Here is a 22,371-nt window from a genome sequence, read left to right as displayed (position 1 = left end):
TTAGCTTACAACATGCTAACACTAAGCACCTTCGATTGTTGTGGCTAATACTAATCTTAGCCACAATAGTCTACAACATGTTAAGCCTAAGGAGTCTCCTATTCTTCCAGCTAATGCTAATCAAAGTCACCTTAGCTTACAGCATGCTAACACTAAGGATTGTCCTATTCTTTGAGCTAATGCCAATTTTATTCACATTAGCCTATAACATGCTAACCCTAAGGACTCTCCTATTGTTGTGGCTAATGCCAATGTTGGCCACATTAATCTACAACATGCTCAGTCTAAGGATTCTCCTTTCGTGGCTAAAGCTAATGTTATCCACATTAGTCTCATAATGTTCTAATTCTAACAATCCTCCTGTAGCTGCAGCTAATAATGACATTATCCCACATTAGCCTATAGTATACTAACACAAAGGACTCTCTCATAGTTGTGGCTAATGCTAATCTTAGCCACTTTACCATACGACATGCTAACCGTAAGGACCTTCTATTGTTGTGGTGAATGCCAATCCTAGCCACATTAATCTACAACATGCCAACCCTAAGGATTCTCCTATTTTGGCTAATGCTAATGTTAGCAACATTAGCCTTATGATGCTCTAACTCCAAGAATCCTCCTGTAGTGTAGCTAATGCTAGCATTACCCTACAGCATGCAAACTCTAAGATCTTCCTACAGTTGTAGCCAACAATAACTAGATTACAACTTGCTAACTCTAAGGATCCTCCTATAGTTGTAGCCAATGCTAACATTAGCCTACAGCATGCTAACCATAAAAATCCTCCTATAATTGTAGCTAATAATAACATTAGCATACAACATGCTAACTTTATGGATTGTCCTATAGTCGTAGCAAATGTTAACATTAGCCTACAACATGCTAACTCTAAGGATCGTCCTATAGTTGTAGCTAATGCTAACATTAGCCTACAACATGCTACCTCTAAGGATCCTCCTATTGTTGTAGCTAATGCTAACATTAGCCTACGACATGCTACCTCTAAGGATCCTCCTATAACTGTAGCTAATGCTAACATTAGCCTACAACATGCTACCTCTAAGGATCCTCCTATTGTTGTAGCTAATGCTAACATTAGCCTACGACATGCTACCTCTAAGGATCCTCCTATAGTTGTGGGGACCATCAGTAATCTGGGTGTTGATCAGTGAATGAAGACTCTTGTGTTCACTGTAACAGCAGAACATCTGGTGAGTTTTGTTCGTGGTTCAGATATTTTATAGTTTAGCAGAAGCACCTGCAGGAAGTTAATAAACCTGGAGGACTGAGAGGCTCATTCTGATTGGCTCACCTGGAGGCAGTGAGGGGGCGGGGCTATACAAAACTAGACTGCTATTGGTTAGTTAGCTGTGAGGTAACAGCTGGTCAGATTTTTACTGACTGAGGAACAGAAAAAGTAAAGAGTTCACGTTTACAACAACCACAGATAATAATAATAATAATAATAATAATAATAATAATAATAATAATAACAATAAGTGTTTTCTGAGCTGCACCTGGGTGAAGGACTTCAGAACTGGAACCATGTGGTCTCTCTTCATGCTGCTGCTGCTGTCGGTGTAGAACAGACGTCCTGCATCCATCAGCCTGGAACACAGATCAGGTTCAGCTGTTTGAGGAAACTTCACGTCGTTCGTTAGCTGAAAGTCATCTCGTTCCATTCTTACCCAGGATGCACCGGGCTGAAGCAGAGCTGAGTGACGTCATAGGTCAGGTCCGTGTCGGGGTGTTCTGGGTCGGAGAAGTTCAGGTGAGTCTGAGTGATGAAGACCACCTCCGTCTCCTTCACTGTCAGAGAGCGAACGCTGCCTGGAGCCTCCACGGGTAGCTGGTCCTTCACCGGGAACACCTGGACCACCACCGTCTGCAGGAGACAGCAGGTTCTGGTTGGTTCTGGTGAGTTCTAACAGGTTCTGACAGGTTCTAACAGGTTCTTCTGGGGTCTGTTAGGTTCTTATAGATTGTGAAAGGTTTGTAATAGGTTCTTATCGGTTCATCAGGTTCTGACAGGTTCTTACAGGTTTTGACAACTTCTTATAAGTTCTAACAGATTCTATCAGGTTCTTATAAGTTCTAATGGGTTCTACCAGATTCTGACAAGTTCTTATAGGCTCTAACAGGTTCTACCAGGTCCGACCCCACCGCTGTGACTCACGTATGTCTGGGACAGGTTTGGAGGCTGGTGGCTGTCGGACAGCGTCAGGTCGAAGGAGTCCTCAAACGTCTCGTCTCCGTTGTGCTGGTAGAAGATCAGACCCTGGAGGAGGTCCTTCTGGAGGAATCTGTCCACCTGAAGTCCTGCAGGAGGTCCAGAGAACCGACAGAACCAACAGAACTTGAACATCACGGAGTTCTGATGTTTAAGGTTTTAATGTTACTTCATATAAAATCAGCCAAGCGCATTTTCGAGAAGTTTGATCTTGCTTCGGAGTCCGACAGCATTAGCATAGCATTAGCATGGATATCTCTGTCTTCAACTTTTGTCTTCTGTTTATGAACACGACAAAGTGAAGCGTGGCGTCAGGGCTGGTAGGTCGGCATCGTACAGCAGGGGGTTCTGAATATTCCTATCTCCAAATTAATCCTTGGATACCACCACAAAGACAGAATATTTGGATATTAGGGTCCAGCCTTAGCTCGCTTTACATCTTTTTTGGTAGTTTTGTCTTTTTTGCATGTTTTCCATTTGTAAAAAAAAAAAACATTTAGTGTGTCTCTTTGCTCTTTTTCTGTTTATTTTTTCCAATGTACTTTTAAAAAAAACATTTTGTGTATTTTTTGGTCATTTTCTGTCATTTTCAGTTGCTGCAGTGCTGAAAATACAGTGTTTGTACTTCATATAAAGTGCTCTTTACTACTTTGTACTACTGTTTTTCTATCGCCATGTTTCCAGACTTTTCCTCTCTACTTTGTTCATCATCAGTAGAAGATGTTTCTCCATGCTGGATGGATCTCCACCAACCTGCTCCTCTGTTCTCTGTTTCTGCTGTGTTTATTTATTCTTCCAGTAGCTTTGGTTTTCCTCTCAGTCTCTCTTGTTCTCTACATCTTATGTGTCATTTCAACACGGTCTCACGGGGATTCGTGAAACTGTTATGTAAATTTTTTGTTTCTTTTTCGTGCGCACCAACACGATTTCGTCATGTTTTTCGTGCCACTCACCACGAAATGTTTATCGTGTTGCTCACAACGAAACCCGCTGTGGTAATCACAGCTGAAAGTGGTTTATACCAGCGGATTCATGACGATCTAAGCTGTCCATCGGCGTATACTGCTTGTGTGATCGCGTTTGCGGCCGCCGGCCGCCGGACATTCTTTAAATTCCTATGCAAATTGGTAAGTGTACCACCGGGTTATGGTTAGGTTATGGTTAGGTTATGGTTATGGTTATGGTTAGGGTTATGGTTAGGGACGATGTCATGCAAAATATAGCGTTGGATTCGCCATGGTTTTACATTAAAAATATAATACACACATTCGTTTGAAATACGTTCTGGGTGGCACGAAAAGTCCGCCGTTTAAAATACATTGGTGTGCATTTCGTGGTGAGCGGCACGAAAAACATGACGAAATCGTGTTGGTGCGCACGAAACCGAAACAAAAATTTACGTAACAGTTTCACGAATCCTCGTGAGATCGGGCTGGTCATTTTGCATCTCGTTTTTGTATTTTGAGTCTTGTTTTTGCCATCCATCCATCCATCCATCCATCCATCCATTCTCTATACACCGCTTTATCCTCACTAGGGTCATGGGGGGTGCTGGAGTCTATCCCAGCTGACTCAGGTGAAGGCAGGGGACACCCTGGACAGGTCACCAGTCTGTCACAGGGCTACATATACAGACACACAATCACACTCACATTCACACCTACGGACAATTTAGAGTAACCAATTAACCTCAGCATGTTTTTGGACTGTGGGAGGAAGCCGGAGTACCCGGAGAAAACCCACGCATGCACAGGGAGAACATGCAAACTCCATGCAGAAAGATCCCAGGCCGGGATTTGAACCGGGGATCTTCTTGCTGCAAGGCGAAAGTGCGAACCACAACCCCACTGTGCAGCCCTTGTTTTTGCCATTTGTGTCTTAATTTTGTTGTTTTGTGTGCTATTTTTCTCTTTTTCGTCTTATTTATGTCATTTTGTGTCTCTTTGCGATCATTTTATTTCCTCATCCTGTCGATGTTTTTCTGTCTCCATGTTTTCTCTTCAGACTTTTCCTCTCTATTATGCTCATCATCAGTAGAAAGATGTTCACCATGATGGTTTTTGGCTCACATGGCATCATTGTGGTGCTTTTTAAAGATCAGATTCACATCAAACAGTTTAAAATAAACCACCTGAAGGAGTGTTAGACTCCGCCCACTCTCACCTGCGTCCTGGGTGGAGCTCCTCCTGATCAGCTGACCGGCCCGGGGGATGGAGACGATCTGGTAGAGGATGTAGTCGTCGCTGGAGTCGAGGTCGGCTGCTAGCAGCATGTACTCCTGCAGCCGCACGGCGCCGCCCTCCTGCACCTCCACCGCCACGTTGTTGATGAGGAACGGCGGAGAGTCGTCTTTGGGGAGGACGTTGATGGGGAACTTGTGCCGGACGCTGTGGCGGCCGTCGCTGATGCGGAACACGATGTGGTCACGGGTGGAGTCGCTGTCGGAGTGATGGTAGACAACCACGCCCTCCCTCAGGTCCTTCACCCGGAACATGAACGCCTTCACGCCTGGAGGCCAGAAAAAGGAAGAAACTAAACGTCTGGAGGGTCAAATAAAGTTCATCATCATGAGGACGGTTATGTCTGATTGTGTAAAAATGATCAAAAACAAAACATCAGATCTTCACATTCTTGTAGGTTCTGACAGGTTCTTCTGGGCTCTGTTAGGTCCTGATAGGTTGTGACAGATCCTTATTTGTTCTTGTAGGTTTGAACAGGTTCTAACAGGTCCTCGTTTTGTCTCCTTTTGCTCATTTAGTTTCTTTTTGAGCTCCAAACGTGACTTTCTTTTATCGTTTTGTGTCTCCTTTTGCTCATTTTATGCCTTTTTAGCTCGATTTATAGCTTGCTTTTATTGTTTTGTCACTTTTTGCTCGTTTTACATTTTTTTTTAGCTCGATTTGTGTCTTTCTTTTATTGTCGTGTGTCTTTGTGCTTGTTTCGTCTCTTTTTTGCTCATTTTGTGTCTTTTTCCTCATTTTGCGTGTTGTTGCCCATTTATGGCTTTTTTGCTGGTTTTATATAGTTTTTGTCTCTTTTTTTGCTAATTTTCTGACTTTTTTGATCGATTTGTGTCTTTCTTTGGTCATTTTACATCTGTTCTAGCTTGATTTGTGTCTTTTTTAAAATTGTTTTGTGTTTTATTTTGCTTTTTTCAAAAGTGAAAGTATGAAACCTTTGAGTCTTCAACTCTGAATGAAAGAATCAGGATTTTAGATTTAGCTGCCTCCATTGATTTAATTCATACTGATATCCATTATATTAATATCTAATTGGATAAATGGCTGCTTTTATGGTTTGTGCTAATTTTTTATTGATGTTATTAATCTTTTGAATTATTTTTGCTTGTAACATATAAGAAAAGTAATATATAAATAATACTGATTGTTTTTATTAATATTATATTTCAGAAATCAGAGAAAAACTTCTTGTTCTGTCCCAAAAACTCATAATCCAGTTTAAAGTAGAATATTTTATTGTTGACCTTTATAGTCTGTACTGATCTGATTATTAATGCTGTGAGTTCTTTTAAAGATGCTCTTCAGACGTTTCCCTTGAAGCCTTCAGAGAATTAAATGATTTATTTTTTAATCTTTTTCTGGTTAAATCTCTGGTTTCTGAGCGGGATCTTCCTCCGGTTCAGTGGAGACGTTGTGTTTCTACTCAGTGACTTCCTGTTTGCTCCCGTTGTCCTGAACATGAGCAGTTCTGGTGTCCTACATTAATAAACGTGGTTCTGGTCCATCTGTGCTGGCGGGCCTCCTCCTCAACAACATGCTAACAGCAGTCACATGACCGGCGGCCTACCGGAGGACATGTGTTGTTGTCGACGTGCGGTTTGCAGCCAAAGCTTCGCACTTTGATTCAATTACCGTCTTCGACACGTGCACCGTTTCCCTCCCGCCGTCACTTGGAAATAACAAGTTAGTGTTGGCGCCTGGAGGCTCTGGCTCGGTCTGCGCCGCCAACACCGGTGGGGTAAAACATGGCGTCCTTCCCGGCGGCCGCCCCGTTGCCAGGACGGGAGCTTCCTGTCTCCCTGCCAGAGCAGAGAGACAGAAGGTCAGCTGACAGATTGAGAGACGAGCGGTCGCGAGCCCGAACCTCATTAGCAACTTTACCGAGGGGAACCGGCGCCCGGTCCGACGACGGAAACAACCTGGTAATTGGGCCCAAAGGTGGCGTTGGGCAGCCGGCCCATAAAGGCAGAACTGGGACGGACTGAGAGAGTGTGTGTGTGTGTGTGTGTGTGTGTGTGTGTGTGTGTGTGTGTGTGTGTGTGTGTGTGTGTGTGTGTGTGTGTGTGTGTGTGTGTGTGTGTGTGAGACAGGCAGCGGTCCATTTGGCTGAAGGCGTTGGAGCTGCAGCTCTGAGGTCAGCGGCTCCTCAGAGACGCAGCATCAACACGATTCCTGCAGAGACAAACTTGATCAGATCCAGAGACGAGACGAAGCAGGTGCTGCTGCAGGAAACGGGTCTGCAGGGACCAAAGTTTCTACAACTCAGTCACTGGTTCTGCTGTTTGACAGGAAACACCGAGGCAGGTGACAGTTCTGAGAGCTGATTGAGAGCTGATGTTCAACCGACGTTTAACAGATCGATTCACCAAAGTTTAACTGATGTTCAACCGACATTTAACTGATGTTTAACTGATGATAGAAAGTCCATCATAAAGCTCTAACAGGACTCTTATAATAACAAACAGAAAATCGGTCCAAAATGACAACAACTTCTCTAAAACGTCTCATATTTGTATCTGAAAACTTGTCCACAATGACAAAAACGAGTCCCAGTGAGTCCCAGGAGCCTCCAGACTGAGTGAGTGCCTTCTAAAAGCTGCTGTAGAGATCCAGGACAAACGGCGTCTATCAGGTGGAAAACCTGGAGCTCTTTTAATCAAGCCTGAGTTTGAATGAATCGTTTTTGTTTTCAGTCTGAAACATGGAGGTGTTTTAGAGTCAGTCCAACATCCTGGTGCTTGCTGCTGTCTGTGCCCCGTATTAAACATTATTCATATTGTTAAACGCATTAAAGGGCAGCTGCAGTCTGAACAGCAGCATTCATGAAGCGTTCCTCTGTCCTGCAGCCTCGGGCCGAGCTGCTGCCACCTCCTCCCCCTCCGAGCTGGTAGCATGAAAACCTGTTTGGGGACAGTGCATCTGCTCGCTGTGCACGGCGCCATGAAATGGCAGAAGTCGCTCCAATCTGCTCCGGCCGAGCGTCCGCCTCGGACTCGGCGGCCCGGAAGGACAGACGTGGACGGAGGCGGCGGCGGCTCGGCCCCTGGCGAAGTGGCCCCATTTTACACCTGATTAGGAAACACATGCAGGGCCACTGGACATATGTTCCCCAGAAACACCACGGCCCCGACGGACGCCTCACGCAGCAGAAAGGCCGGAAAAGGCCAGACGGCGACTCGTAGGATTCCCAGGACGGAGCGTCGGACACCAGCAGAGATACCTCTCTGATAAAAACACTCTGTGGTCTGAACACAACGTTACTGGATTAGAGATGAACGAGGAGCAGAACATCCAACATCCTGTGTTTATACAGACCAAAGGACATCATGATCTACAGCCAGCTGGAGGTTAACGTCTGGCAGAAATGAGGTCAAAAGAACTTAAATGGTTTTTATTTTCCAGATTTTTATTTCTGTTTTATTTGTCTTTTAATTTTAGTTTTCTTTAAAGGAACATCTGCTCTGACTAGGTTCAGCTGGAGACTCGTTTTTTTAGGAAATTAAAGAACGCAATGTAGGATTATGTAACAAAAAATAACTTTTAATGAGATAAATGTCTGAATAAATAAATTTAAATATTTATACACTCACATATATGTATACATTTGTATATATATATATACATACATATATACATATATATATATATATGAATCTATTCATAGATAAGAAACATACATTTTATGAAATGGCTTTATAAAATCACAAATTCAGTTTAAAAAATATCATGGACAAATTAGTGAAGTAAATGGAGTTTTCTGAAACAAAGAGCCATATTGATTTGAGGTATATTATCAAAATAAAAAAGAATTGATAAATCACTTTTTATGAAACAAAAATATAAAAGAATAAAAGCTCATTATTAAACAATAAAGATGTTTTCTTTTCGAAACAAAAAAAATATCTATGAAATAAAAATTAAGCATTCAAAGTTAAAAATAAATCATGAATGACTTTTATAAAATTAAATTACAAAAACATACAAATAAGCAAAATAAAGAAATTTGATTATTTCTATGAAATTTCTTTTAAAACACAAAATATTTTTTTTCTACTAAAATGTCATCATTTCTAAATGTCATCAGTAAATAAAATAGAATAAAAATAGAACAGATCCAGACTAACAACAGCAGTTAGTTTAGTTTAAACTCGATCAGTGGGTCGTTAATCTAAACTAACTCTCTGAGTTCACCTGCTGACCTCTGACACTCAGACGTCCATGCACAGGTCCGTCCACCGCCACCAGGTAAACGCCGTCGATGTTGTCGTTGTCGACGATCTGCAGCTCCTCCCACGTGATTGGTCGAGACTGACCCTCCAGCAGGTCCAGGCCTGAGACAGCACAGATGAGACAGGACAGATGAGACAGGACAGATGAGACATGATAGCACAGGTGAGACAGGACAGGTGAGACAGGACAGGACAGGACAGATGAGACAGCACAGATGAGACAGGACAGCAGAGGTGAGACAGGACAGGTGAGACAGGACAGCAGAGGTGAGACAGGACAGGTGAGACAGGACAGGACAGGTGAGACAGGACAGGTGAGATGGAACAAGTGAGACAGGACAGGTGAGACAGGACAGGTGAGATGGAACAAGTGAGATAGGACAGGTGAGATAGGACAGGTGAGATGGAACAAGTGAGATAGGACAGGTGAGATAGGACAGGTGCGATACCCATGTTCCAAGACACTCTGGGTGCGTTAGTTTCGGACGCCCTGATGGAGATGTGGACGGTGATGCGTGGGCTGCTCAGGTAGGACCCGTCTATCACCTGGAACGCCACCTGACATAAGAAACACAAACAGCATTAGACAAGATAAGACAAAACATAAGAATTCAAGGAAATGGAAAAATCTAGACTAAAAAAATCAATACAATAAAGAATATGATATAGACATAGACTAAAATAAAATTTAACAACTCAGAAACAATAAAAACACAATAAATAAAATGAATATATAAATGTCTACAAACCAAACTTAACCCAGTTAGCTTTTAGTTATTTCTACAGTAAGCAGCAGATTGAGGTGATTTTGTAGTGACAACAGGCAGAAACAGATAATATCTGACTTTGTTTTTCAGCTAACAACATCAAAATTAACTATATGAAGATATAAACTAACAAAGGTTAACTAGTGAACTAATTAACTGTTCAGAACATCCACAACTATTTAACTAACAATCTGGTTTAGAGTTTAAAACACTTTGCTCTTATTAACTGTTTGATTCTGGTTAACCAACAGTTGCTCTTTACACAGCTAACTAGCGTAGTGGCTAAACTGTGGTTCGGGTTAACTAACAATAAACTAGTTAGCCACTGAAATTGGTTTGAATCAGGTTAGCTAACAGTTTATGAATTAATATGCTATATTTACCCTCCAGCACTGTGAAGACGCAAAAATATTTAGTTTATGTTGAACTATTCACTTTAGCAGCTGCAAAGATTCACTTTAAGCTACAGCTAACAGTTATCATCTAACACAGTGTAGCGCAGAGCCGCTAACCATTGTAAAGTTTAAAACATTTGATTTAGGTTAGCTCATGCTTCAGCAGATAAAACTGTGAATTAAACAGTTTAGTTCATCAGTTAAAGCACTTTAAAAACCTGACAGATGATCAACTTCACGTAACTGGTGACTTTAACAGCTATAAAAGTATATAAAATAAAAAATATATATAAGCTAAATGGGGTTTACAAAGTTAGCTAATTATCTAGCAGCTAAAACAGTGTGAATGATGCTAGTTAGATTTGATATGAAGAAATTAGTTATGCTAACCACTACAATAGTTTGGTGCCCATTAACCAACTTTTTTGTCCGTGGTTGAAAAGTTAGCTTATGAGTTAGCAGCTAAAACAGTGTGGTTTAAAACGTTGACTAACAAGTTCTCAAGTGAAACAGTTTGGTGGAGGCTAGTTAGCTGTTTGGTTTAAGGATTAATTGGTTAGCAGCTAAAGCAGTGTGAAGGGCACTAGTCAGCAGTTTGACTTTGATATGAAAAAAATTAGTGAAGTTATCCACTAAAACAGTTTGGTGCTGGTTAGTTAGCAGTTAGGGTAGGATTTAAAATGTTAGCTAACAAATTCGCAACTGCAACAGTTTGGCGGAGGCTAGTTAGCTGCTTGGTTTTAAAGTTCAGAGCGTTACCTTATGTTAGCTTGTTGTTGCTCTGTTTGTATTTATTTCTGGTCTTCTTGTGTTTCTTTAAGTCATTTTGCATCTTTTTGCATCAACAGTAGAAATATTTGTTAGCTGCTGAGCTCCATCACAGCTGTCTGAATATTTGTATTTTACTGAATATAAAAATACTTTTCTTTTGTGTGAAGTTCTGATTTTTTTTTGCAAATTTTTTTCTGCTGATTATTTACAGCAGTGATTACTGTATCATTTCTGCGTGTTTGGATTTTAATCTATGTGACCTGTAATTAAATCCAGCATCCAAATAACAATGAAAGCACATTTACTGAACCATAAACTGCTGTGTTCTGATAAATTACCACCACAGTTTGACAGAATTCTAAGAGCAGTGAATCAGACGGCAGCTTTGGCCTGATGGTATTATTGTCTTTTTGAACTCAACTTCTGTAGAGCTGCAGACGAGTCGAAAACATCTAAAAGTCAGTTCTGGTCAGTTTTCTTGAATTTTCCTCAGGATTAATAAAGTGTCTATCCATTAATCCATCCATCCATCCATCCATCCATCCATCCTGAGGACCGCTTCGTACCTGGTAGTTCCTGCGGTGCGTCAGGCTACTGTTGGGCGGCTGGTAGGCCACCTTCATGTCGTTGAGGTCTGTCCAGGTGAAGGACTGGACCGGCCTGGTGTGGTCGTCCAGGTGAGTGATGTAGCCGTCGGCAGGCGGTTCGGTCACGTTGAAGACCAGCTTCTCCCGCGGCGTCTCGTGGTCGTCGGCGTCCAGGGCGGCGGTGGTCAGCGGCGTGAGGATGAACTGGTCCACCTCTAGGATGAAGGAGGCCATGAAGGCTGCGTGGGGTGGCTGGTTCTGCATGGCGCCGTGGATCAGAACCGGCAGCCAAACAGCCTCAGACTGGAGAGAAGAAAGAACGTCTTTACTCTCATCAGCTCTTTTTTGGACACACAAACACGTTAAGACAACAGCAGAAATCAACACGTGCTGCTGTTACACGAGCTGAAGGCCAAGAAACACGTCAGACGTGTTAGAAGTCGCAGGTCTCTGGAAGAGAGACGCTGCCGCTATGTGCTAACAAGCAGGAAACAATGGAATCAAGGAGTTCTGGAGGTTTAAAGCTGCTGAAGCTCCTGATCCTCCACATCCTCCATGAAGTGGGATGTCACCTTCTCACTGCCAACAGAGACGCGAATCTCAGCTGGAAAACGTCCGACTCGGATGCGTCAGAATAATCTTCACTTGTCTAACTTTGTGGTTGTGCTGCAGCCGTACCTCCAGCAGGGCCCTGGTAGCCGGCTGCCTCAGCTCCACCCTGATGGGGATGAAGTCGATCTCTGGAGATGGAGGACTGAGGTGCTGGTACTTCAGGCCGGAGCTCAGGAAGTCTGTGCAGCTGGTCTTCAGGAAGTCGAGCTGCTTGGTGTGATGGAGGCAAGGTTTGTTTCCAGGACAGAGAGCCGCCGTCTGTCGGCCTGCAGGAGAACAAATAATCACTAGGATGCTTAAATACATCTTATTTTTTTGTTCTCGTCTTGATTTTAGACTTTTATTTTTGATCTATTACACATTTAGTTTCATTTTTGTTCACTTTTTCTTTCAGTTGTGATTTAACTTTGTTTTAATTTTTCTGATCTATATTTCTGTTACTTCCTGAATCCTTGTGTTTACTTTTCTTTTGGATTTAAATCATTTGATCATGTCAGAATATGTGATTGTTTCTCTTCAGCTTTTTCACTGTAAAACTCTTTTTTCAGATTTCAGAGCTACATATTGTTAATAAAATGTATAAAAATTGATCTTCACTGCAAAGTGCTTTACAGTGAAGATCATAAAAACACAGTTAAGGTAAAAAAGAACCAACTGAGAGTTAAAATTAGGAACGTTCTTGTTGTATGTCTTGACACAAAACAACAAAAACGAGGCAAACAACGACAAAAACTAGACACAAAACATCAAACATGAGACATGAAATGACAAAAACGAGAAAATGACAAAAACGAGACATGAAACAAAAAACAAGACACAAAATGACAACAATGTGAAAAACGACAAAAACAAGACTCAAAAAGTCAAAAACGAGACAAAACAAGAACATCGAGACATGAAACAACGAGTCAAAACAACAAAAACGAGACATAAAGCGAAAAAATTGAGAGACAAAAACAAGACAGAAAACGACAAAAACGAGACATGAAAGACAAAAATGAGACACAAATCAACAAGAATGAGACAAAACGACAAAAACAAGACACTAAATTACAAAAAAGACAGTGACAGGTCAGGTCTGTTCTCCGTCTTTAAGTCTCGTGTCCAACAGGTGTGTCCAGGTGAGTCATACCTGTCCTCTGGCTGGACTCCTCCTCCCGGACCAGCTGACCCACAGCAGGGACGCTGACGTCGGTGTTCATCAGTCGGACGCTGCAGATCAGACCAGACGTTCTGATGTTCAGAACTGAGCCGTTGATGGCGTTGGACAAACCGTAAAACTGAGGAACCACCAGTGGAACGCTGCCCAGCTCCACCAGTCCAGAATCAGAGTCCAGAACCTGGACCTTCAGAACCACCGTCTGAACCAACGTGTCCGAAGACGTGAACCTGCAGAGAGAAAGCAACTGAAACCAGCTCTGAGCTCACAGTGTTTCTGTGGTTTTAAAATTATGTTAGAAAAGTTCCTGAACCTCAGGTGTGAGCATCATAAAAATCTGTAAAACTAGTTTTAAATTTAGACCTTCAGAAGCTCTGAACTGGACTCACCTGTAGACAAAATGACAAAAATGAGACATAAAACAACAAAAAAGACAGACAGAATGACAAAAATGAGACACAGCGGGACTCACCTGTAGACCCGGAGCTTCACCGTGTCCTCGTCCAGCAGAGGACTTCCATTATGGACGTATTTCACTTCGTCTTCCAGGAAGCTGCAGTCAAACACCTGCAGACCGACACAACCCACATGTTCACTCTGCTGCTGCTGGACTGAGAGTTACCTGGCTGATGCTCACCTGTGGAGTCAACCTGCCCACCCGCTGGGTCACCGGCTCGTTCATCACCACCTCCACCTTACAGTCGGAGGTCGGGTCCACGCTGATCTGCAGCTCTGTCTGCCTGACGAAGACCCAACGTCCTCTGGTGACCTCCACACCTGAGTTCACGACGACCAGAGTGGAGCTGCAGGATGCCGAGAGCAGCAGCAGCAGCGACACCACGGAAAGCATCCTGGTGGACCAAGGTTCAGGTTCAGGTTCAGGTTCAGGTTCAGGTTCAGGTTCAGGTTCAGGCTCAGGTTCAGGTTCAGGTTCTGGTTCAGGTTCTGGTGGTTCTGAAGAGAAGCTGACTCAGTGGTTCCGGGTCACTCTGACTCGGCCCACAGCATCCTTGATTGTGTTCTGAAGGAGGTTAAAGACAAATTAAAAACAGACGAAGCGTAGCTCAGGAAGCTGTAATTTACAGATGTTCCCTAAATGCCTCATCAGTAGTTTGACTTGTTCTGATAAAACCAATGGTGCTTTTCCACCAGCATCTACTTATCTCGACTCAGCTCGATTCGGTTCGGTTTAGGTCGTTTTCCATTACAGCTGAGTGCCACCTCATCGTGGGTGGAGTTGTCAAAGCACAGTGGTCCGGCCACGGAGTTAGTATTAATGGCTAACTAGCTAGCTTATTGTCTGCAGACAGAAGACAATGACGGTACTTTCAGAATAAACGTGTTTGTTTAAAGTGAGCTCACCTCCAATGGGATAACTAATGTAAAAGTTTCTTGAAGTCACAAAACACCCACCGTTTTTCATGAAGGAGTGGCTCTCATGTGTCATCACTCCCTGTCCAATCAGTGGCCTGCACTCTGTAGACGTCACATTATCGGCTCCACTCAGCTAGATTGGAACCCCGGCCCACTAGGTACTAAAATAGTACCTGGTACCAGGTACTATGTTCTGATAGAAAACCTCACGAGTAGACCGAGTAGAGTTGAGTAGGTGCGAGTGGAAAAGCTCCATAAAACTCTGCTGTGTTAAACAGATTTAAAGGAGGAGGAAAACTTCTATAGAACCAGAAACTGTTTCTTCTTCACCTGTTTATGTTTTAATTTGCAGAACTGAACTGAAACTTTCTGCATGAAAACATCTGAACGGACCCAGACTGGTTTAAAGACGCTGAACTTCTGACCTTCTCCAGTCTTTAATCTTTAACTAACCTGAAGCTGCTGACCTCCAGCCTCCAGCCTCTGAATCTGCTGATATTTAAATCCTTACAGTGAATTCTGAGCAGCGTCTGCAGTGTTTCTGCCTCCAGCTCTGAATCTGCCTCCAACAACCAAAACTCCTTTAAATCCTTCAGACCTTGAAAAAAACTCCCAGCATGCATCTGGCCGGCTCAGCTTCTTTCCCCGCTGCTCCTCGGTCCGGCCGGAAGCGGCTTTCACCCTCCATTTCACTTCAAGCTGAAACCCACCGCAGGAAACAAGGGGTTAATCTCTGACCCTGCAGCCGGGGGGCTTCAGATCAAAGTGGGGCAACAACCAGAGGCAAGTCGCCTCCCACCAACCAGACAGCAGCGAGGAAACAGACAGAAACTCCGATCTGACACAAGAACCTCTCAGAGAAAACCTGAAAACTGAGAAATCTCTATGAAAGAAGAAAACTCTGACAAAAGTTCACAGAAAACTCTGTGAAAGCTGTGAGAACTCAGAGTAAACTGTGAGAAAACTCTCCAGGAAAGTCGTAAAAAGTCATAAAAACTCTGTGAAAAAGCAGTGAGAAACGTCTGAGAAAAGAATCTGCAAACACTGAGTGAAGGCTGAGTGGGCGTTCTGTGAGGAGCTTCTGAAGTCTTATCTGAGATAAGTGATGAGTTGAACACGAAGCTGAACAGGTAACTTGTCCAGGTGAGCTGCAGACAGAAGAACTTTCTTTGTTTGAAGCATATTTAGCTGTAATTTCTGCTGTAAAGCTCCAGAGCTGCTCCACTTCTTGTTCATCTGAAGTTTCTGCTCACATTAAACAGTCTGACTGTAAACATGAACCTGCCTGGTTAAATAAAGGTTAAATAAATGAATCAACACTCAGACAATTGTGGACTTTATAAGTTATCTGAAGACTTTTCTTTTTCACAGAAAAAAAGACGCAGTTAGAAAAAGTTCCACAAGTTCACCTTATTACAAACTGAAATGTTTAAAAAGTTGGATGAAGATGGAGTCAGTATCAGTCACATTAAGAAGAAAAAAAGTCCTCAGTCCTCCTCCAAGGCTGCTCATTCCCTCATATGGCAGAAATGCAGCATTTATTTACGAGTTATTGATAATCAGAAATCACGGCAAACATTTAATATAGATGTACCCACAAACACAATGACCTGAGTCCAGGCGTGTGTTCTGCATGTGTATGTTATGTACGGATACCCGATCACATGACCTAAATATGTAGCAGGAATAGATGGGACTCAGAAACACCCCCACAGTTTAATCAGCTGTTCCTTGGATCATTTCTGATGGATAAGTCCTGATACAACCCGGTCTCACGGGGATTCGTGAAACTGTCACGTAAGTTTTAGTTTCGGTTTCGTGCGCACCAACACGATTTCGTCATGTTTTTCGTGCCGCTCACCACGAAATGTTTTTCGCTGTGGTAATCACATCTGAAAGTGCTTTATACCGGCGGATTCATGACGATCTAAGCTGTCCATCGGCGTATACTGCTTGTGTGATCGCGTTTGCGGCCGCCGGCCGCCGGACATTCTTGAAATTCCTATGCAAATTGGTAAGTGTACCACCGGCTTATGGTTAGGTTATGGTTAGGTTATGGTTAGGATTATGGTTAGGGTTATGCTTAGGGACGATGTCATGCAAAATATAGCGTTGGATTCGCCACGGTTTTACATTAAAAATATAATATACACATTCTTTTGAAATACGTTCTGAGTGGCACGAAAAGTCCGCCGTTTAAAATACATTGGTGCGCATTTCGTGGTGAGCGGCACGAAAAACATGACGAAATCGTGTTGGTGCGCACGAAACCGAAACAAAAATTTACGTGACAGTTTCACGAATCCTCGTGAGATCGGGCTGCCTGATAAGTCCTCAGAGGTGGATTTGTAGAAGGATCACAATCAGCTGATGTAGTGTTCACTGGTTGTCATGGTTACAGTGACGCTGTGCCGCTATCTGGCAATGATACAGAAATCCTTAACAAATCCATGGATCCAGACTATAAGCTGCATCACTGCCAGAATCTGATCAGTTAGTCCTTGAGTCATTTCTGACCTTCAAGGAAAATTTCATCCAAATCTGTTGGTCTGTTTTTGAGTAATGTTGCTAACAGACAGACAAACCAATGCCCTTAATCTCATTACTCCGCCATGTTCCTTGGCAGAGTAATTAACAGAATCCAGGTTTAGTTTGTTTCCTCAAATCAATAATATCTGATGGTGAATTTGGAAAGCCTCAGTTATTTTACTGTTTTGACAGAATGTGGACCCAAACTTTGGAGTTGTTTTAGTTGGAAATACGGATAAATGTGGATATTTACACTAACAGGGACATGACACCAGCCTGGACTGAACATTTTGCACTTTGTTCCATTGTTAAGGTCGACAATTAAACGGTCCTTCAGCTTGTCTGAGCTCAGCATCATCAACTGGATACAGAATGAAGACGTCTCTGAATGAAACCTGATAACGGAGTTCAGATCTGAGCTGAGAATCACCGAACAGCTGGAACCACAGCTGGGTCATTTATTTAAGACCGACTAAACCTGATAACGTTCCTCTATCTGATGTACTGACAAAGTTCTGAGGAAATGATGGAAAAAGTCCATTAAAAAGTGATAAATCTGGACCCACCTCTATGGACTTCAAGGACCTGAAATGTTCTAAGTGAGACCAAACTTCAAGACTGGAAGCAGGAAAGGAGAACGTCCCCTGGAGAAAGTTCTAGAGTAGACCTACCGACAACAGTGGAAAGTTCTAGAGTAGACCTACCGACAACAGTGGAAAGTTCTAGAGTAGACCTACCGACAACAGTGGAAAGTTCTAGAGTACCTTTACCAGTTTGGTTAAATAATCAGCTGATAGTTAACTGGTGTGGTTACAGGAACATCTGGATCTGCAGCTGGATGAACTTTACCTGGTTTTCACCCAGACACTGCAGAGGACTGAAAAGAACTAATAAGTCAGGCTGAGTACTACAGAGTATACTAGGTCTCTGGAAGTACTGTGGTATCATTGTAGTAGTACTGTAGTAGTACTGTGGTAGTACTAACAGTTTTCTCTATCTGCTCTGTAAACCAGATGATAAAGTCTGACGGTACCTGAGTTCATTCATCGCTGTAAGTTTACTTGAATCTTTCAGATGTGAGTTTGTTTCATATCAAGGTTTATCTGGATCCTCTAGTTCAGTGTTTCTGTCTGTTCTGAGTTTTTATGGAAGTTTATCAGTTTCTTCTTCAACTGAGTATTAATGAGTTTATCAGTCTGTTGCTCTGCTGAGCTGCAGCAGAATCTATCTGTATCTGGATATAAAGTCTAAGAGTTCAGCAGCTGTGGACCGGACTTTCTGACTTCATCAGTTTACAGTTTCAGAGCAGAGAAAGTTTCCTGTAATCAGAGAGAAGCTCGATTCACTGTCAGAGTTTACAAGAGTTTTAAGGCAGAAAGAGAGAATAGAAGGACGTAAATCGTGTAAATGAGCTGTTACCTCCAGCTGCTGCTGCTCCTCAGCTTCTCCTCCACACAGGAATGCTGCGAAAACACACCAACCCCCAAAAACATCCACCGTAAACTGAACAAAGAGGCTGAACGCAAACCACAGACACACGGAAATGTACCCAGAGCAGCCAGGAGTCGGAGTTTTACAGCCACGACCCTCCAAATGTATTCCCAGTGTACTCCCAATGTATTAGGAATGTACTAGAAACTTACTGCAGATTTACTCTTCTGTCTTTATTCTTCTGTCTTGACTCTTCTGCTTTGACTCTTCTTTCTCTACTCTTATTTCTTGACTCTTCTATCTTAACTCTTCTGTTTTATTCTTCTGTTTTGACTCTTTTGTCGTTATTCTTCTGCTCTGTTCGTCTGAGCTTCAGTTACATCTCAGCTTTACTTCATTTCACGTTATTCTCACCAGCTAAAGACTCTACAGCCTCATGTCTTTAATAAGGACTCAAAACATGTCAGAGACAAAAAAAATGATAAAAACTGGTAAGAAATTTGTCAAAAAACAACTCAGAATTTGTCACAAAGACTGAAATGTGTCCAAGAAAACTGAATGTCTAAAAATGTACCAAAGTGGCAAAAATTTGTATCGTAAATAAGTAAAAATGGTCCAAAATGGATTTATGTATGCGGAATTTTCAGGTCTTCACATCACATTGTATTAATCTCTCCTATTAATCGCATTATTAAGTCTCAGCCCTAATATCTTTTACCATCGGATAAAATAGTATTGCTATCATTTCTGTAGAGCTTTAATTCTTTTCCGTAACTGCACATAAATATCAGCTTATTATGTTGTTTGAAATGTGCTGAATAATTAAAGACCTTAAAATCCCTTTTATGGCTTTTATTTAGTGTTTTTATTACGACTCATCATTTATTCTTCCTCAGTGTTTGATTGTTCTTATTATTTTATTCTCTTTTTAACTCGTCATGTTCACAACTTTGCACGTTTTTCCTAAATAAAGTTTGATGGTTTTTGTAGTTTGAACTGCCTGACGTTAGCTTAGCACAAAGACTGGAAGTAAAGGGAAACTATTAGCATAGCTTCCTTCAAACCCACAGAACTCTTTCTTCCAACATCGTTCTCTTGTTTTTTCGTGTTTCCGTCAGTCCTTCATGTTTTCCTCATTAAGTGAATCTCTGAGCAGCAAATCGCTTCTGCAGCCGGAAGAAACGAGTTTTAATGTAAGCAGCAGATCAGCCGACGGAGAAACGACGATTCTTCAGCTGCTGCTCCACAGAAAGACCGTTTAACTTCACAGCTACAGTGAAAACGAACAGATTTAACAGGACAAACGCTTTATTCCTGTTTTAATCTATCACTGTAATAAATCAGGTGTTGGATCTGAAACTAACCTCAGATTATTTTACTTTTATTTTAACCCTCTGAACCACAAAAACAGCTTTCTACAGCTGATGAGCAGAGTAGAGAGAAAAAGTCTGGAAAGGAAACATGGAGACAGAAAAATATGTACACTGTGAGGACAAAACAAAGAGACAAAACTGCCACAAAGAGACACAACGACACGAATGAGACAGAAAACAACAAAAACAAGACAGAAAACTGCAAAAACGAGACACAAAACAACAAGAAATACACACAAAATGAAGACAAAGAACGACAAAATTGAGACACAATCGACAAAATGGAGACACAAAACAAGACACAAATGACACATGTAAGACACAAAACAGAGATGACAAGAGACTGAGAGGAAACCCAAAGCTGCTGGATGAATAAATAAAGTCAGAATGGTTCAGAACCAGAGGAGCAGGTTGGTGGAGATCCATCCAGCACGGTGAAACATCTTCTACTGATGACCAAACTGGAACGTTTTCCTCGTGTTTCTGCAGATGTTCTGAGTGTTTAAACAGCAGCAGATGGTCTCAGAGGATGCAGGGAGGAAATCTGATGTCATTCTTGTTTCTTTAACAACCAGCAGGAAACACAAACCGGCAGCAGAAAGAAGAAGATCAGGAATCTGCTGATGGGGATTTAACCAAGAATCCAACTGCTGCCGTCAGCACAAACACAAACCGTTTAACACACGATCTGCAAAAAGACACAACACTACTGCAGAGACACAACACTACTGCAAAAAGACACAATATGACTGCAAAAAGACACAACACTACTGCAGAGACACAACGCTACTGCAAAAAGACACAATATGACTGCAAAAAGACAAAACACTACTGCAGAGACACAACGCTACTGCAAAAAGACACAATATGACTGCAAAAAGACACAACACTACTGCAGAGACACAACACTACAGCAAAAAGACACAACACTACTGCACAGACACAACACTACTGCAAAAAGACACAATATGACTGCAAAAAGACACAACACTACTGCAGAGACACAACACTACAGCAAAAAGACACAACACTACTGCACAGACACAACACTACTGCAAAAGACACAACACTACTGCAGAGAAACAACACTACTGCAAAAAGACACAATATGACTGCAAAAAGACACAACACTACTGCAGAGACACACGCTACTGCAGAGACACAACACTACAGCAAAAAAGACACAACACTACTGCAGAGACACAACACTAACTGCAGACAACACAACACTACTGCAAAAAGACACAACACTACTGCAGAGACACAACACTACAGCAAAAAGACACAACACTACTGCAAAAAGACACAACACTACTGCAGAGACACAACACTACAGCAAAAAGACACAACACTACTGCAGAGACACAACACTACTGCAGAGACACAACACTACTGCAGACACACAATACTACTGCAAAAGACACAACACTACTGCAGAGACACAACACTACAGCAAAAAGACCAACACTACTGCAGAGACACAACACTACTGCAGAGACACAACACTACTGCAGACACACAATACTACTGCAAAAAGACACAACACTACTGCAGACACACAACACTACTGCAGAGACACAACACTACTGCAGAGACACAACACTACTGCAGACACACAATACTACTGCAAAAAGACACAACACTACTGCAGAGACACAACGCTACTGCAGAGACACAACACTACAGCAAAAAGACACAACACTACTGCAAAAAGACACAACACTACTGCAGAGACACAACACTACAGCAAAAAGACACAACACTACTGCAGAGACACAACACTACTGCAGACACACAACACTACTGCAGAGACACAACACTACTGCAGACACACAACACTACTGCAGAGACACAATACTACTGCATCGTGTTTTATCAGGATTTTAATCATGTTTTATTATGTCTTTAGCGTGTTTTAAGCATGTTACCATGTTTTGTTTTCTTATGTTTTTAATCATGTTTTTATTGTGTTTTTGTCATGTTTTTCTCATGTGTTTAGCGTGTTGTATCATGTTTCAATCATGTTTTTTCCATATTTTAATCGTGTTTTATTATGGATTTAAATTGTGTTTTTATCATGATGTTTTTACGGTTTTGTTTAGCATGGTTATCGTGTTTTCAGTGTGGTTTTTTTGTGTGTTTTATCGGGTTTTTGTTGTTTTTATCACATTTCTATGATATTTTAGCGTGTTTTTAGCATGTTTTTAGTGTGTTTTTTATCTAGTTTTTTTTATTGCATATTTAGTGTGTTTTAATTTTCATCTTTTTAGCGTTTTTCAGCGTGTTTATCATGTTTTATTGTGTTTTTATCATGTTTTTTTGTGCTTTTCATCATGTTTTTATCATGTTCTTACCATGCTTTTAGTGTGTTTTAATCATGCTATTATAATCTTTGCAGTGTTTTTTTAGCATGTTTATCATGTTTTTATCATATTTTTATTGTGTTTTTAGTGTGATTTTATCATGTTGTATTCCTGCGGTTGTTCTCCTTGCAGGTAAAACTCAGCATCTCGTCCTTCTGCAGCTTCTCCAACTCGTGCTCGACTTGCGTCTGTCAGCAGCTTCCTGTTTGTGGCGTTGCTGCCGGTGATGAGCGTCGTCGTGGCGACCGTCCGGCTGATCTGTTCTGATGGTGACTGCAGCGCCTGGCCCGGTGCCGCCTGTCCTCGGG

The 22,371-nt window shown here is 42.0% G+C and overlaps 1 protein-coding gene across 1 annotated transcript in view; it reads right to left on the bottom strand.

The window, feature by feature from the left end:
• Positions 1-22,371, bottom strand: part of frem1b (Fras1 related extracellular matrix 1b) — an 83,579-nt gene that overhangs the window by 49,374 nt on the left and 11,834 nt on the right. The window contains exons 2-12 of the mRNA XM_051947567.1: positions 13,631-14,014; positions 13,466-13,560; positions 12,967-13,223; positions 11,901-12,100; positions 11,202-11,525; positions 9,152-9,260; positions 8,673-8,804; positions 4,397-4,741; positions 2,180-2,322; positions 1,692-1,888; positions 1,521-1,611 (exon numbers count right to left, since the gene is read on the bottom strand). Coding sequence (XP_051803527.1) covers positions 1,521-1,611; positions 1,692-1,888; positions 2,180-2,322; positions 4,397-4,741; positions 8,673-8,804; positions 9,152-9,260; positions 11,202-11,525; positions 11,901-12,100; positions 12,967-13,223; positions 13,466-13,560; positions 13,631-13,843 — 2,106 coding nt within the window. The 5' untranslated portion in view covers positions 13,844-14,014. The remainder of the gene's footprint in view (positions 1-1,520; positions 1,612-1,691; positions 1,889-2,179; positions 2,323-4,396; positions 4,742-8,672; positions 8,805-9,151; positions 9,261-11,201; positions 11,526-11,900; positions 12,101-12,966; positions 13,224-13,465; positions 13,561-13,630; positions 14,015-22,371) is intronic.

This window comes from Acanthochromis polyacanthus, chromosome 4 (genome assembly GCF_021347895.1).
Source record: "Acanthochromis polyacanthus isolate Apoly-LR-REF ecotype Palm Island chromosome 4, KAUST_Apoly_ChrSc, whole genome shotgun sequence".
In the NCBI taxonomy this organism is placed as follows: Eukaryota; Metazoa; Chordata; class Actinopteri; family Pomacentridae; genus Acanthochromis; species Acanthochromis polyacanthus.
The sequence above is the reverse complement of the archived record's forward strand: the minus strand, read 5'-3'. Positions and strand labels throughout refer to the sequence as shown.